General features: G+C 36.9%; 1 protein-coding gene across 6 annotated transcripts in view; it reads left to right on the top strand.

Moving 5' to 3' along the window:
- The window catches only part of pknox2.S (PBX/knotted 1 homeobox 2 S homeolog), a 404889-nt gene that overhangs the window by 300038 nt on the left and 87399 nt on the right, over window positions 1–17452 (top strand). For all 6 annotated transcript variants that reach the window (XM_041571316.1, XM_041571317.1, XM_041571318.1 and 3 more), the window contains one exon: window positions 244–380. In XM_041571316.1, the coding sequence (XP_041427250.1) occupies window positions 244–380 (137 nt within the window). The remainder of the gene's footprint in view (window positions 1–243; window positions 381–17452) is intronic.

The raw sequence follows: 17452 nt of genomic DNA, 5'->3' as shown, positions 1-17452 counted from the left end.
ATAATCTGATAATGGGAAAAAACATGTTGTTTTTTTAAGTTTGTAACATGCCTAAGGTTTTAGATTGATTTGTATACAACAGGGAGGCTCTGGTTGTGTGGAAGGATATTATGTACAGTATATGTCTTGTGAAAGCTCAAGATTTAAAATGTCGCATTTCAAGTTGATATCTGTTTATATAAATACTTTGGAGCATAAATAACTTAAAGTTTTTTTACCATACTGCATTCCTCTGTTAAACAGATGACAGCCACGGCGCAGCAGACTGCCAAGCCCCAACCAGTGCACCTCCCAGCAGCCTCTGCAGCAGCAAACCCAGTCCCTGGTGCACCAATTGACCCTCAGGCACAGCTAGAAGCTGACAAGCGGGCTGTCTACAGGTACTTCAAAGAGCTACTTGCAGGTTCCTGTAAATACTAATGTAGATTTCTGTACTGAGGTTCCAAGGTACACTACCAATGCAGCCTAGGGCTAACTTGTCAGCACGAATCTTCAGAGTATGTGGTTTGTTTTAGCATTGCTTGCAAGTGTTTCTCCCTTTCTTTCTTTTTTACTTGCCAGAATTTTAAAATGAGTTTAAAGTAAAATAACTCCGAAAAATCTAGTAGAAGTGGATTGATGTAACTTTGCACTGAGAATTCGGTGGGGTAACAAAGGGCTGTGTTTTGTAAAGGAACTCAACAGTCTCAGATGCTGGTGCCATAAGCATTTTGACTGTGAAATGAACTTGAAAGGCTTGCTTGCTTATTTTTTTGTTCTGATTTCTGTGCTATTCAGGGGCCACTGTTTTGGGTTCTTGTCAAGGGAATGGACTTTGAACCATTTAAAAATGTTATTTAATCCTTTCTGTCTAAAGAGTGCTTTTTGCAAACATGTTACAGTTAAAAAACATAATAATAATAATAATATTCATATAAGGTTGGATGAGACAGATTAGGACAGATGCAGAGGTGCAGAATTATATATTACAGCAGTTCCTATACTGTAAACATTTCCACCATTGTAGGGTTTCTGTTTATTGGCCGATAGAGCCTAAAGTTTAACAGTATTCTTTCCTATTTCAGCTGTGTTATACAATGCACATATTGATATATATTCTGAAATATCTGCAGTTCTTTAGAGACTTTTATTTCCACATAGTCTTCATTGTAAGAACTCCATTCTCAATCATCATCATCATTTAGCAGGAGCCACACATGCTTGTACCAGGGACAAAAAGGCAAGGTTAAGAGGGCACAGTGTCGGACTGGGACACCAGGGGCCCACCAAAAAAACCTTAGACCAGGGGCCCACTCTCAGTACTATTATTCTTCCTCTCCTCACTCAACCTCTATTCCCCTAGTCTCTTTTTTTTACATACTATAATCTATTATTCCATCTATTTAGTCTATTTGTTCTCATAGAAATAAGGAATGACCTTTAAATAGGCCAAATGTTTAGCAGCATGAGGGCCCACTGACACCTGGGCCCACCGGGAGTTTTCCTGGTATCCCTGTGGGCCAGTCTGACACTGAGTGGGCACTATACTTGTTCCTCAGTTGACATTGAATATTCGACTGAGGATTTTCCTACCTTTATTTCTACATAGACTTCAATGTGAGAACTCCATTCTAAATCATCAATCATCATCATAATTTAGCAGGAGCTACATATGCTTGTACCAGGGACAAAAAGGCAAGGTTAAGTGGGCACTATACTTGTTCCTCAGTTGACATTGGATATTCGACTGAGGACTTTCCTACCTTATTACTGCAACAAGCCTCTAATTTTAGAAGGATAATATAGGACCATGAGTCGTTATCTACATGATATTATGAATGACTAAATGCTAGTTTAGACAACAAGCTCTTTTTATGACATGAGCACACTTTCCATTGTTGTCTTATGCTTGCAAGATCAAAAAATCCTTAAAGGACATTATTACTAATTTTAAATTAGACAATAACACAGAGCAGAGTAATTCTATAGAGTAGAAATAATAAAGACTTAAGAAACATGATATTGTCTGGGCTTTTTTTCAGTATTTTGAGTCAGAAGAATATATAGTTGCTAAGTGTGCAGAAAGTCAAAGTAGTTGCTTTTTTTCTTTCTATTTTTAATTAACTGGCAGTGAGCACATTTGATCCAAAGTCATATACAACCTATTAAAAATTTAAAACAAGAGTAAAGAAAGTTTTGAACTAGGAAAATGTGTTACAAGACAAAATCTACAATAAAATGCAGATTTTGGCACATATTTTAATATAGTTAAAGAGACAAGCTGCATGTGTTCAACGTGAGCAAAATAAACAAGGTGTTTGCTGATTAATTCTGTAGGCAGAATGTACTCAATCTACTGGGTAGGAAAGATGTTAGTAAATTTACACTTCCAACCTAACAGGATGGGCATCACAGTAAAAGTGAGGGGAAGTCTCTCAGCAATACATACGCCATGAGTCCCTTTTCAACTTTAGTCCCTACACTAAAGTTGATATAATTTGGGTAATACTGTATTAACCCCATACTATTTCTTGTTGTGTCACAGGATGACTCTTGCTCACTAGACTTATACCCATGGGGGCACTATGATAGGAGCTAGTCTGCTAATATCTGGTCATTCTTTTTTTTGCTGGGGTTGGATACCTAACTGCTTTGTCTCCTGAGGCCAAAGATTCCCAGCAGTTCTCAATTTCATTAATCTGCCTCATATTGTCCAAAAAATAGGTATATTATACCTACAGTTGTGTTCACTATAATAGCAGTCCGACATGACTAACATGATCAATCTCTGTTTTTGGTAGAAATGATGGGGAAAATTAACTAAAGGGCGAAGTGACTAAAGCGGGTGAATATTCGCTAGCGAAGGAGATAGACTCTAGCGGTACTCCGCTCCCTAACGTCTGGCGAATTTGCGCTCTGGCGAAAGGACGTAATTACGCAAATTCACTAAGATGCGGATTTTACTGAGCGTTACCTCTTGCGCCAGACTTGCCTTCACCACCTCAGACCAGGTGAAGTGCAATAGATAGGAGTTCCTAAAAAAAATAGTTGACATTTTTTCTAAGTCCCAAAAAACTTTAGCTGAAAAAGAGTGTAAAATGTATTTTATTTTATTAAGGTTTGCCAGGCTTGTGTAGTGTAATGTATTTGCTGAAACATATACGTCCATTGAACTTTAACTTCCCGCCGTTTGCAAATAAGCAGTGCTTGCACAACTTTGCGTCGCTTGGTGAAGTAACGCTATCGCAACTTCACCAGTTTTCGGAGGTTAGTGAATTTGCCCCTATATTTCTACAAGGCAAATAATTTACTAGTATGTGTAGTAGAGTAATATAAAACCAACAGACCCAACAGTCATGTCATGCATGCTGCTGATTCTGTGTACTTCAATCATTGATTGAGGCTTGTTTAAAATAATAGCAGTGTGGAGTTTAACTAGTGAGGCCATTCATTGTGTAAAAAAACAGGTGTCAATTACGGCTCTTATTTAAGAAAGGAAGGTAGTAAATATTGCGCATGCTGGTTATAGTGCATTTCTCTCTATAAAAACGGGTGGTTCCAGACATTTTTCAGAAGAAAAGCTTACTTTAATAAAAAAAGTTGATTGGAGAGGGTAAAACATAAAGAAGTGCAGAAAATGATAGGCTGCTCAGCAAAAATTATCTCAAATGCTTTAAAATGGCAGCCAAAGCTTGAAAGACGTGGGAGAAAATGGAAAGCTTCCATTTGAATGGATAGAAGAATAGCCAAAATGGCAAAAACTCAGCCAATGATCAGCTCCAGGAAGATCAAAGAAGGTTAAACAATCTTAATCCTGCAGGACTATCCCTACCTATCCGTAACATTATAATAGCCATATATCCTCTTGAAAAACCATAATCTCCAATTCACTGCATTTTAATGCAATGCAGATTTGTACCTGCACGTGTTGGTTTATCTAGAACAGAGATTTCAGTAAGGAAAGGACACATAGCCTGCTAGCTTTATGAAAAGATTGCTTCACATTACTTTGCTTTCCAGACTTTTTTTTTTTAATTAAAATTTCTTGCCTCTGGGTAGCATGACAGTTCAAAACCACATTGGGGATTTTTCATTTCATGTCAATAAATTTAACAAGGCCCCATTCAATTCAAATTAACACACGGGTCTCAGCGGCTTTCATGCTCCAAAGTAGCAGCTAAACAGACAAAAACGAATTGTTGTGGCTTAATTTAGTGTCTGTATATTCTTAAAAAAAAAATCATAAATAATGTAACAATTGGGGAAACCTTTTTAATCACCTTCTTAAGCGTACACAAGAAGGGATATGCTGATTTTTATATAAACTCTAGCTACATGGATTCATGATACGTTCAGTAGTTGTGCCTGCGCTTAAGGATGCAAGAGCAAAGCAATTTATGGGAAGTAAAATTAAAGTCTTCTCAGATAGCACAGCCCTAGCAGCAAGAACTGCAAACAGGATTCTCTTTGTATAATATGTTTGTACGTGATATTAAGCAGTGTGCACTTAATAAAGGAGCTCCTCTAAGCAAACTGCTCTTTACTAAAAAAATGAAGAAAAAGGGAATACCACTTTAAAATTGTGACCTGTACCACGGCATTTTAAGACAATCTGAACACAGTACCACAACACTTTTCAAAAGCCCTAACCCTACAATCTACTTTTGTTTCAAGGAGTAATAGGTGAACTGTTCATGGTAAGTTACAGTATATAAAAACATTTCATTTTGGATAATCCAAAGTTTTCCACTATAGATAGTTTCACAAGAAACAGTAGGGAGGAGTCTTGATTCTGGCTGGGTCACAATCTACATGGACCCTGCTTCTGTTCTTCCATTACTTCTGTTGGTTTCCCCTCGTTTCTCCCACAGTCCAAAGCCACCCCTGCAGAGCAGGTATTTGCAGTACTTACCCCAAAACCATTTCCTGGTTTTGCAAAAAAAAAAAAAGGTGTCTTGACCTTTTGTTTCTGCCCTTTTGTCCACATTGAAAATTAAAGGGGAAACATTTGAGTTCCATCCCCAAGGATTACTTACCAGAGGGCTAAGTCAGTGTGCAGAAGCATGTATAATTTAGTAAATATAGTCTACAGTATAACAATCTCTAAAGCTTTTAGTTATTATTTCGTTTTATACAGTCTAGTCAGTGCTTTTCTATTATGTCAGCAAGGGTTTCGTGAGAATCAGACACTGCAGCTACTTGGGGAGATTAGGGGGGTACAGGGAGACCAGTTAGGAACTGAGGTACAGTAGCTGTTTATGGAATATCTTATTCCCAAAATTTTATTAGGACAATAAAATTGTGCTGTGGATCTCAGTAACATTTAGTTACACCCCTGTCTGTTCTTTTGTTTGTAATAACTAATAATCTTTACAATTTGTGGTTAAAAAAGGTGCACTTCATGTGTCATTATCTTTTGTAATATCCTCAAATCCTTGTTTAATAAAGAGATTAGGTTTTATCATTATAGAAGCCTTTGCTCTTGTTTACATTCTGGCGCATTAAAATCCTAGCTGTGAGCAGCCTTAGGATCCCAAACTGACTCATTACTATAGTGATTATGTTATCTAGCTCTGTGAGCGCTTGGGTTTTGCTGTCTCTCAGTATTCTCTGAGTACATATGGACTTGGGGATGTATTATATTGAATAGTAAAATATTGCTCTTTTGACCTCAACCTAGTTAACCTAACATTTCTTTGTTCATTAAAAAATGTTTTCACTTTTACTGTTCTTTCAGAAAATTAATATATATTGAGTCAGTGTGTATCTGTATGTGTGATAATAGCTCTCTACATATTACTCAATGCAGTTGTTCCATTCAAAGTAGATTTTGTTCTAATTAGTACAGACCATCATATAGTAATATATAACATGTAAAGTAATACAGTAAATGTACTGCATTACATTCTTCTGAAATCACTATACTACAAAAAAGGCCCATGTGATCATTCAATGGCCATAAGAGTTGGGTTTGGAGGTCTGCAGAATGCTGCATCTGAGAAATTAAATACCTTAAAGTATAATGTAATAAAATTATAGATAATCTAATGTACATATACATTCATGTAATAAAACATTTGTAATAAAAAAAAACATTTTAATTATATGAAAAAACACTAAGCCCAAAATTAGGTTAAGAGGTATATTTTCTTGGGTGAAAGGCTTTGCATTGGGTTTTCTTGGGTGAAAAGGGTTTGCATTGGGTTTTATGGCCCTGACACAGGTGTTTCATCAAATGGAATGAAATCTGAAGGCAGGCAATGAAGTGCCCGATAATATTAGCCCATTAACTCTCATTTGAATCACCATATGTAAAACACATCAGCTGGCAATCAGCTGAAAATGTGGGAGAAGACATTTACACAAATGTGGAACTAAGTAATGAAGGTTTCCTTCTAAATAGTCCCAATTCTATTAATATATCAAATGATGCATGGTTCACGCAAGGGGAAATTCAAAAGAAACTAGGAAATGTAAACATATAAAAGGGTCCAGGACCGGATGGTAGTCATCCCAGGGTACTACACGTGTGAATCACACGTAAATGTGATTTTGAAACCTCGTTACTTAATTTTTCATGATTTATTGAGATCTGGCATAGTGCAGAGAGCCTGGCGAATTGCTAATCTGGTGCCACTATTCAAAGAGGGTTCCCATTCTCAGCCTCAAAACTATTAGCCAGTTAGTCTTACATCAGTGGTAGGAAAACTTTTCGATGAGGTACAAAGGGATAAGATACTGGACTTCATTGCAAATCATAATACTATGAGTTTGTGCCAGCATGGTTTTATGCGTAACTGATCTTGCCAAAAAATTGAATTGAGGTGAGCAGCAGCGGATGTAATCTACTTGGATTTTGCTAAAGCTTTTGATACAGTACCACACAGAAGTTTAATAGTTAAATTTAGGAATATTGGTCTGGAACATAGTATTTGTACTTGAATTGAGAACTGACTGAAGGATATATTAAAAAGTGGTGGTAAATGGAACATTTTCTAATTAGACCAGTGTTGTTAGTGGAGTACCGCAGGGGTCTATTCTTTGTCCTTTGCTTTTCAACTAGTTTATTAATGACCTGGAGGTGGACATTAAAAGTACTGTTTCTATTTTTGCTAAAACTAAATTGTGCAGAACTATAGGTTCCATGCAGGCTGTTGCCACTTTGCAGAGTGATTTGATTGTAAAACTGAGCATCAAACTGGAAAATGAGGTTCAATGTTGGTAAATGCAAGGTTATGCACTTTGGCTGAAATAATATATATGCAAGTTATACACTAAATGGCTACTAAAGCAAATAAGGTACTGTGTTACATTAAAAAGGTCATTAACTCAATGGATGAAAACGTAATTTTGCCTCTTTATAGGTCCCTGGTAAGGCCTCATCTGGGGTATGTGGTGCAGTTTTGGGCTCCAGTCCTTAAGAAGGAAATCAATAAGCTGGAGAGAGTCAGAGACGTGCAACTAAGGTTAAGGAGATGGAAGATTTAAATTATGAGGGGTATTTTCTCTGGAGGAAAGACACTTGTGAGAGGATATGATTACTCTTTATAAGTATATTAGAGGTCATTATAGACCACTAGCAGGAGATCTATTTTTCCATAAAATGGATCACTGGAGGCCAACTCTTTAGACTAGAGGAAAATAACTTTGACTTGCAGCAACGTAGGTGGTTCTTCACAGTGAGGACAGTGAGGTTATGGAATGTTGACACCTTTAAGAGGGTCTTGGATGATTTCTTGGACAAGCATAATATATCCAAGGCTATAGTGACACTAAAATCTACATTTAATATAGATATTGGTATATAGAGATTCCGTGGATGTATGTAGGTATGTGCGCTGGGTTTCATTTGGGGTGGTTGAACTTGATGGACTTTTTTTTCAACCCAATTTAAATATGTAAATATGTAACTATATGATTATGGTTAAATGTACTGTTACTTTGTTTCTACATAAGAATGCATCTGTAGCTGATACAAAACCATAACAACATTTTTGAAGGTGACTCTAGTACAACGTTTTTTAAAATAAAAAATAGATTTCTCAGAGATTAGGCATTTAATGATTTGACACACAAATGTGCACACCATGGGACAGGATTAGCTGCTAAAGTTCTGTTTACGTTGTATATTATTATCAAAAGGGGACTAGTCCATAATTTACCTATTACATCCTGTTGGTACCTGCAGATTAGAAAAATAAAATCATAAAATGATCCAAGGAAGTGTCCTTCTAATGCTAAACACTAGAATTGTAATGAAACAAATAAATGCACTTTAATTGCATTATTCATGAATCAACATTAAAGCAGTCATCCTAGTGCAGATAATCTAATATTTATAATCAGAAGTATGTGTCAACTCCCCTGGATTTTCTGGGCGTTACAAGGTTTTAGAGCCCGCTCTCTCCCAACATTAGGAGCACTTCCCATATTTTTCCACCTATAATATCAATGTGTCCATGTGCAGTGAACAATTTGGGATGTCAAAAGGGGCCGTTTTTAGGTGTACTCATGTACAGTGAGGTCATTAGTGATGTAGTAGAATGCAGGACAATCCAAGGCAATAACTACGACTGCAACATGCTTTATTGGGTAAAATGCTCCACTGCATGTTTCAGGCTAGGCCCTTTATCAAGTGTTGATAAAAGGCCTAGCCGGAAACATGTAGTGGAGCATTTTCCCCAATAAAGCACTTTGCAGTCATAGTTACTGCCTTGGATTTGTCCTGCATTCTACTACAATACTTTGATTGTGTCATTTTGGGGTGTGGACACAGGAAACCCTTGTAGGAGAATCCAACAAAAAAACGCCAATGGTAAACTAATTTTGCATTAGGTCATTAGTGATGTCACATCACTCCCCTATGCTAATTAGATTATGCCCATTTTTTCAGTGGGGCAAGCAGTGTACTGAAGATCTGCCAGCCAATACATTCTAATAGTTGAAGTTTCTGATCAGGCCAAATCCCACAGTCTGTTTTGTCATTCTGTGCATACTTGTGATGTGCAGGGCTTACCTGCAGGTCGGGCAGGTTCTGGCCAACTTCCACACAAGATTTCCAGGTTGCGGGCAGGTGGGCAGGGTTCTGGACGGGAGAGCTCAGGTTAGGGTGAGATGCGGGTTGATTTTTTTGTCAACTTGCACATCACTAATGCACACTGATATCCCTTTAATTGAGAGCTTTTATACAGAAACCTGGTATAGGTATGGGATCTGTTTTATGGAAACCCGATATCCTGAAAGCTCTGAATTATGGGAAGGCTATCTCCCATAGACTCTTTTAATAAAAACAATTCTGAATTTTAAACATATTTACTTTTTCTCTATAATAATAGTATTGTGTACTTGATCCTAACTAAGATATACACAATCCTATTGGGTTCATGTTATCTTTAAATGTGTTTAGTAAAATTAAGGTATAGTGCTGAAACCTGGATTTGGTGCATTCATAAATGGGATACTGGAGCTGCAGATTAGCAGGACTGATCAAATGTCCCTGCCATTTCATATACTGTAAGGAATACTGTATGATAATACAATCTGAACCTTTTTTGACAGCTTAAAAAGTAAGAATAGTAAATAGGCTTGAAGATACTTATTTTTGCTAAAGCTATTCTTTATTTTATTCAGCTTTCCTGCTTTTATTCTACTCTCTTAAAATATCACTATTCCAAGGAGGATGGATATCTATGCCCAAAGACTGTTAAGCCATATCCCTCCATGGAACTCATTATTTCAGAGATTGTTTAAAAATCTGATTTTTGTAGAATAACATCTGCAGCTCATATTCCTTATTGAAGCAATAATACTTTTATGTATGCAAGATTCTGAAAGGGTTCATTAGAGTCAGGAGACCATGTTAAATGGCTTCATAGCTCATAAAAGATAGAAAATCACAATTTGATTAATTTGTTATTACCAAGCATTACCTGTGCACGATGATCATTAATTGGATTTGTTTTTACCATTTGTTATCTTTTAATACCAAAAAGACATTAATTGCTATGGCTTTTAGTTTGGATCTTTTATATATTAAAACAAGGGTTGGAATTGCTTGTGACAGCTGTTTTACTTAGCACTAGTGATGGGCGAATAAATTTGGCTGGCACGAATTTGTGGCTAATTTCCACGTTTCAAATTTTTTTGGACGCGCGTTCCGAAAAGTCGATTGTGTCCAAATTGGCGTGCGTCAACACTATTCGGATGCCCATTGACTTTTTTCACGTAAATGTCATATTTTTCCTTGAAAATGTCCGAATTTCATTTTCAGTGAATTTTTCGTCATTTCACGAATTTTGCGGGAAATTCGCAATTTTTTCGCCAAAGCGAAACGGGTGGAATTCGCTCATCACTACTAAGTACCAATACTGAGTGATTTTTCACAATCTCTCTAATAATTTGTTCAATACAACAGATACAGTTGTGCAGCTAAATTGTCCAGATGCACATTTTCTAGTTCAGTTCACAGGTAATGGAGAGGTAAATGTCTTGGAACAGTTGCTCTCCAATATCCCAATCTTCTTTATCTATGCCTCAAAAAACTCTTGACACAAAAATTTTAAATATCTACATGTGGCATAACATGTAAGTATTTATAGGTCAAAACACATACTGTAGGAAGTCAAAATACTTTTGCCAGAGGTGTTATGTGTTATAATATAACCACATTAGCACATGCTGTACAGGACCTATTAGATAACGAACCAATGATTTAGTCACTTCACATTATGTATTTTTCATCTACAGCCAATTATCATGTATCTTGGTTTAGGGCAGATATTATCAAGAAACCTTTCCATATACAGTAGCTACATTAGCACTTTAATACAGTGATGGTACAGAAGAGGGGTCATTCACATCTGCTACCACAGTTTAGTTCCCACAAATTTCCCAGAAGACAGCTACATCTTAAACCCCATTTATTAAAGGTACTTGAACCCGAAATGCACTCATCTCATATAATAGCTAGAGACAGGGTTATTTCATGGCCATTTGTCCCAAAGTGTTGGGTGGGCTTTCAGTATACATGGATAAACAGGAGAAAAACATTGTGACAAAGAATGGAACTTACTGTATGTAAAGACCACAAATTAAAGATAAACCCATAAGGGACTTGTCAAGAGTGACAGAAACACAAAGGCAACTTTGGCGACTTCAGAAAACCAAGTGCCTTTTCCTGCATAGCTGGGAAGAATAACAGGTGCAGAGAGATACCTTAAATATATGTCAGCAAAGATATGTTTCTATTAAGCACAAATCTGTGGTTCTAAAAGAAAATATGTCATTACAATGATGTCTCAGTTCTTTTCCTGTCTCTTTAAATAAAATATTAGCTCTAGTTTTCTAAATTTTAATGTTTGGCTTCCAAGAAAGTCTTAAGACAACGGGGCACATTTACTTAGGTCCGAATTTTAGATTCGGCATAGGTTGAGGGGATTTTTTGTTTGGGTAGGCTAAGTCTAATGTTACATCAACAGTTACTTCAACAAACATTTTTCACTGATCCAGTCCAATATTATAAGCATTGGCCAACGTTGTAATTCCCCTTTCTGAGCACACAGGGTGGATTTTTGTCTAAAAATGCACTACAATCTGAAATCTGTCCCATACATGGGTTGGCTGATGCTATTCACTGATGGGCCCACAAGCTGCATGGTTAAAGGGGTTGTTCACCTTCAAATTAACTTTCAATATGATGTAGAGAGTGATATTCAGAGACAATTTGCTATTGGTTTCCATTTTCTATTTGTTTTTGAATTATTTTACTTTTTATTCAGCAGCTCTCCAGTTTGCAGTTTTAGAAAACTGGCTGCTAGGGTCCAAATTACCTTAGCAACCATGCATTAATTCATTAATATAAATAAGATACTGGGAGTATCAATAGGAGAGGGCCTGCATAGAAATATAAAAAAGCAATAACAATAAATTTGTTACTTTACTTAGCATTTGTTTTTAGATGGGGTCAGTGACCCCCATTTGGAAGCTGGAAACATTCAGAAGAAGGAGGCAAATAAGTAAAAAACTATAAAAAGGAAAGATTGAATTGGGAGAATTGGGATACAAATGAAGGCAGCACTCCAGTAAGAAGGAATGGCATATATATTTGCCAGGCAGCTGAGCTAAGAATATAAGGCCTTCAAACCCTTAAGAAAACTGTCACTAATATCCAATCACAATGGTTCCATTGAACTATTTAGGTAGGTGTTAGATGAAACTCACAGAGGTGTGAAAGTGTAATCTTGTTACAATGGTACCATAACGACGGCATCACACCTTCAAAATTTTATTCAGTTTCAGCTAATGCCTGAACAGTTCAATTAAACTAACATTGACCATTGGTGGTATTTATTTTTGTGCCAATAACCCTTGCTATAACTCCTTCCAAAACCACCTATATCACCCTGCTGTTGGTGGGCATATGTGGGAAAGATCCACTCGTTTGGCGACCTCGCAAAACAAGCAGATCTTTTTTTTCTCTTTTAAGTAATTCAGCTTGCTCTTTCTCTATTACTTGCTCTCATTTCCCCTCCTGGCTCACAGGCAGAACAGTGCTGAATGCGCTCAATTAGGCCATTAGAGGAATTCATTTTTCTTTATTAGCCTGTGTCAAATCCTTTTTATTAGTGGCTGCAAACGACCCTTCGTCTGCAGTAAAATGTCATACCAGTTCAGCCCTTTTATTTGTACTGCACTGACAAGGATCAAACTCACCCCAGAAATAGTGCAGAAAAGAAGAGATTTATTTGCTTCCAAAATTCTGCAGTGCTTTAACCCATTCTCTCCAGTTTGCTTACTACACCTGTATAGTTTTTCAAACCTTGTAGAAAGCAATTAAACCACAAGCATATTTTTTCCTGTTTATAAAGTCTTTTCCACCCTGCCATTAATAGCTAAGGTCACTTCCCCACTCAGCCTTAGAATGGGTACTGTTAAGATCTTGGTTTATAAAGCACAGGAATATTTCCTCGCACCCCACTGGCATCAGAGTATTTTTTGGCGTCCCCAAGAGATGAACCTGTATGAATTTGGGAATGGTCTGTTTTTGCAAGCAAAATTATGAGCGTAATAAGAATTCAATAGTCATGTAGTCAGCAGTATAACAAAAAGGGGCAGATTTATCACTGGGTCGAAGTGAATTTTCGAAGTAAAAAATTTCGGATTTCAAAGTAATTTTTGGGTACTTCGACCATTGAATAGTCCAACTTCGATTCAAAGTTGACAAAAACTTCGAAATTCGAATATCGAAATTTATCATGTACTGTCCCTTTAAAACTTCGACTTCGACCATTCGCCAACTTAAAGCTGCCGAACTACTGTTTTAGCCTATGGGGGACCTCCTAGAACCTGTATGGAGGTAATTGGGGGAGTTTGGGAGATAGAAGTTAAAAAAAACTTTGAATCAAAGTAGATTGAAGGACCATTTTGACACCCAAAAACCTTTGACCTCTATTCGGTTGGTCTTTATGAATTCAAAGTTCGAAGTTTTTTTAACTTCGAACTTCGACCTTTGATAAATATGCCCCAAAGATTTGCTAATGATGGGTAAAGATGATGTAAAGTTATGTAAAATGTAAAGTTGACTTCAGCTGAAGAGAACCTAAATAAGTAAAGAGAAGAACAAGACACAGACAAATGGAACCCTTAGAGACAGATTTCTCACATTTATTTATGAAAAAAAATTGATTGCTTAAAACATGGAAAAAACTGAAATGCAGTAAAATCACATTCTACCCACCATTTTCAATAAACCTGCCAAATTGTGAACTCATTTCAAAAATTTCAATTGAAAAAGATGTTTGAATTTTGATTCTACATAAATTCGACAACTTTTGTGTTCATTCGAGTTTATTAGGTTTTGAGTTCTCTAATTCTCAAGTTTGTATTTTTTTTTGGTGTGAAAATTTTGAATTCAGGTTAATATTAATCTGAAAGTTGATAAATCTGCCCCTTAGACATTGTACTTGGGTTGTTGGTATTGATGAAAACTTGTTGATATCAAAGCTGATATAATAGTAAAGAACAGAGAAAGAAGGACATATTACCCAGTTTTGTTTAAAAAGATAGTTAGTTATGATCACCTGACCTTTGTTGAAAAGGTCTCCAAGCTTCTGATCCATTTCATCTCTCCTGTCCTTTTTTATCAAATCAAATTAGATATGGCCATTCATGGAATATGAGTTTTGACTTCTAAACATTTCATTTACCAGACGTGGTCTCCCAAGGTGGAAGACACCTTAATGTCACAAATAAGCTAAACCTGATACAATATGAAATTATATATGTTAAGTTTGCTTCTTCATAGTCCATATCATCCCTAAAAGTACTATGCAAGTAAACTTGGGAGTTTTGAAGTTTATTTTGAACTTTTGAGTTTTTTATTTTAGCAAAAAAAACCTAAACTTAATATGAAATAGTTTTTTTCTTGATTTCCAGCAGATTTACAAAAAAAGTATAAGCAATTAAATAATGTGAATGTAGGTCTCCCTTCCTGGGTCCACTGGGATTATTCTATACATAGTTTGTCCACTAGGTGGCACTGTTTGATAATATAGAGGGGGTTAGCAACATGTGCTCGGGTCTTTCCCCTGGGACCGTGCCTCCCAGTGAGGTGTTACAGGACCAGGCCTCTGGTTCCTTGATAGTTACGTTTTAGACAGCTGTAGTATTCACTGTGATAGTCGCTCTAGGAGTGAAAGAAAGTTTAGGGTAGCTAGAGAGCAGCTGTGGCTCCAACGAGGAGAAATAGTAGGGTTAGGACCTCGTGGTGTGTGAACCACTAGATCAGGGATACCAGTGGGTGAGTTGAGGACCAGATAGGGTACCAAGACCCAAGACCCCAGGCTGAATACAGTGGGTGAGGTGAGGACCAATTTGGTGCCAAGAAACAAGAACCTAGGATGAGAAATCTAGGACCTAGTTCCATCCACCCCAGAGGGGATATTACCTAGTGAGAGGGTAACTATCCTTTGAAGTGTAAATCATTGCTGCTGGCTATTTGTATTGCATATTGTCTATCCTAGAACATACTTTATCCCACTGGAGGGAATATCAAAGTACTCTACTACTCTGTTCAGTTCAATAAATCAGTTGAAGTTTGCTGCAAAGAACTGTGTCTGACTGATTATCCTGCTGCATTGACCTACACTAGGTACTGGGAGTTGCACGGGTACACTGGGGTCTGGGGCACACTACAAGCAGTTTTAGCCTGGTCACACACAGCTTTAATACATAGCAAAAGTACAATCAAGTGTGTGCTACACTTTAATTTTGACAGTATTCTAAGTAACTAATACAGTTTGCAAAAGATCTTCCATTAACTGATTAAGGTTTTCCCAGCTCCATCCAAGAATCAAATTTACTATGCAGTCTGCTTCAACCAATAAGGAACTTTTATTCTAAACACATCCTTAGCAACATACAGCGATCCACCACTCTTATTCCTGTTCTTCTTTCATTTTGCCTCTGTAAGAGCTGCAAGCAAGGAATTTGCCAAGGTTAACAAATTACACATCTCCCCACTCTGCTTATGCGGTTTAATTCCCTCCATAAAATTGGAAGAGGAATCTGTGCTGCCTGCAGAGGTTGGGGGCACACCGCTGAACTCCCACCACCTGGCATTACTGCTTAGATTATTAGTTCCTGGTAATTTAGTGCCCTTGCACTGGGTCGATTTGTGCCTTTCATTTCTAATTGATCTAGTGGCTGTTTCAATGGCAGCAGGCATCTGTTGAGAGTTGGAAGGTTCATAAGGTGAAATAATTCATAACACAGTCTTTCATATCCCTGGGCTAAGCCCCTGCAGGGCTGCCTAAATTATGGCAGCCTCGGCTGTGCTTTATTTTCCCTTTTTTATTCCTTTTATACTACTTATTCAGAGCTGTGAGAGTCTTGCATTAAACTGGGATCAATTCAGATTAGATTATTATATTCTGCAGCATTAGTGGCTGCAAATTAGACCTCTGCAACAGTTTTAACCCTTCATTTTCACTTTTTCCGATCATGATCTAATGTGTCATTTAAAGGGCTCGATCTTTAGTCACTTCAGTGCACTGCTTCTTCTGTGGAATATTAAGGCTGATTAACAGGTCAGGTAAACAAACTATGATCAGTTTTATAATAGTCCCACTACTCTTTATTTACAAGATGCAATGAGTATTTAGATCTAAGAAAGACACATTCAGCAGGATATATAAATATTTCACCTACAAAATAAAAAGTGGACTATGTTAGCAGATACTTAAATCTCTTATATTAAGATAAGGTAGATCAGTATAAAAACAATAAAGTTGTGTTATCTGCATTTGAATAGCAATCATAATTTTACAGGTCATCAAATTATCTTTGTATTACTGGGAACAGTATGTTAAGACTGCAATGATAAAGGGATTATTATTAAAGCACTGCAGGTTAATAACAAGTATGTGGTCCAGAGAGTAAATGTCTCGCTGTAATAAGTAGCAGCATTATTCAAGACTTGGTAACCCATACACAAGGGTATAGGCAAATAAAAATCCCAAGACTTCTTGGGCTTTTTTAAGCTCAGAAAGCTACTCTGAAAAATATTTTTTTCCAAAGCCATATTTACCAATAGTGCAGAACTTTTAGGACATGCCAATAAATGAATGTTAAATAAGGATCATTATACTGGACAAAAATTGACAGGATTCTGATTAACATACAGCTTCAAATACTGACAACTCCAACAGGTCTGCTATCACTTGCTTTTTTTTCCCAAGACAATATTTCCTGTGGTTTAATTGAAAATGAGATATTGTTATTACTATGAGTGGTTATAGGTTTAATGGATTTCAAAATGGCCAGATAATGATTTATTATGATTTCTCATTTCAGCTGTAAATGAATGAGAATGTGCATTTATAAACATGCGTGAATTGGCAGCCTGCTTGCATACTGTAATCGGCGCAATATTTTCATTTCCCTGTTGCATATGGCAAAGCTAGATGTCTGTGTAGCAATGCTAATATTCTGCTGCTATGGCAGTGTGTTCTTTTAGATGTTGGATAACAGTGTAGTCTTATTTGGGGCCACATATATTACCCAAAAAACCCTGTATAAGTGTTTTTGTGGAATATGAGTAAAGATAACACCATTTGGCATTTCTGCCATGAAGCAAGGTAAGGCTGTTTCCTCAGGTGGCACATAGTGGTAACTTTAAGAGCTCAAGTTGCAGTTGACTTCTGCTAGGGCCTATATATGTATCTCAGTCCAGACCAGTGGGTTGAAGAGTTGCATAAGGTCTACCACCTCAGGCAACAGTGAAGGGGAACACATTTAAATTATTTACTGCTGCAATATAAAACCCATAAACACTGACCAAATAAACTAAATTTTTCAAGATTTATTATACTACAAGGATGAAAAAAGTCAGAGTCTGAATATCCAGCATCTCAAACCTACCGAGCTTGTATATAAGTTAATGGGAATGGTCCTTATCCTATTTGGAAGTTTCTGT

The sequence above is a fragment of the Xenopus laevis genome, chromosome 7S (assembly GCF_017654675.1).
Source record: "Xenopus laevis strain J_2021 chromosome 7S, Xenopus_laevis_v10.1, whole genome shotgun sequence".
Classification (NCBI taxonomy): Eukaryota; Metazoa; Chordata; class Amphibia; order Anura; family Pipidae; genus Xenopus; species Xenopus laevis.
Note: the sequence above shows the minus strand (reverse complement) of the source record. Positions and strands in the feature narration are given on the sequence as shown.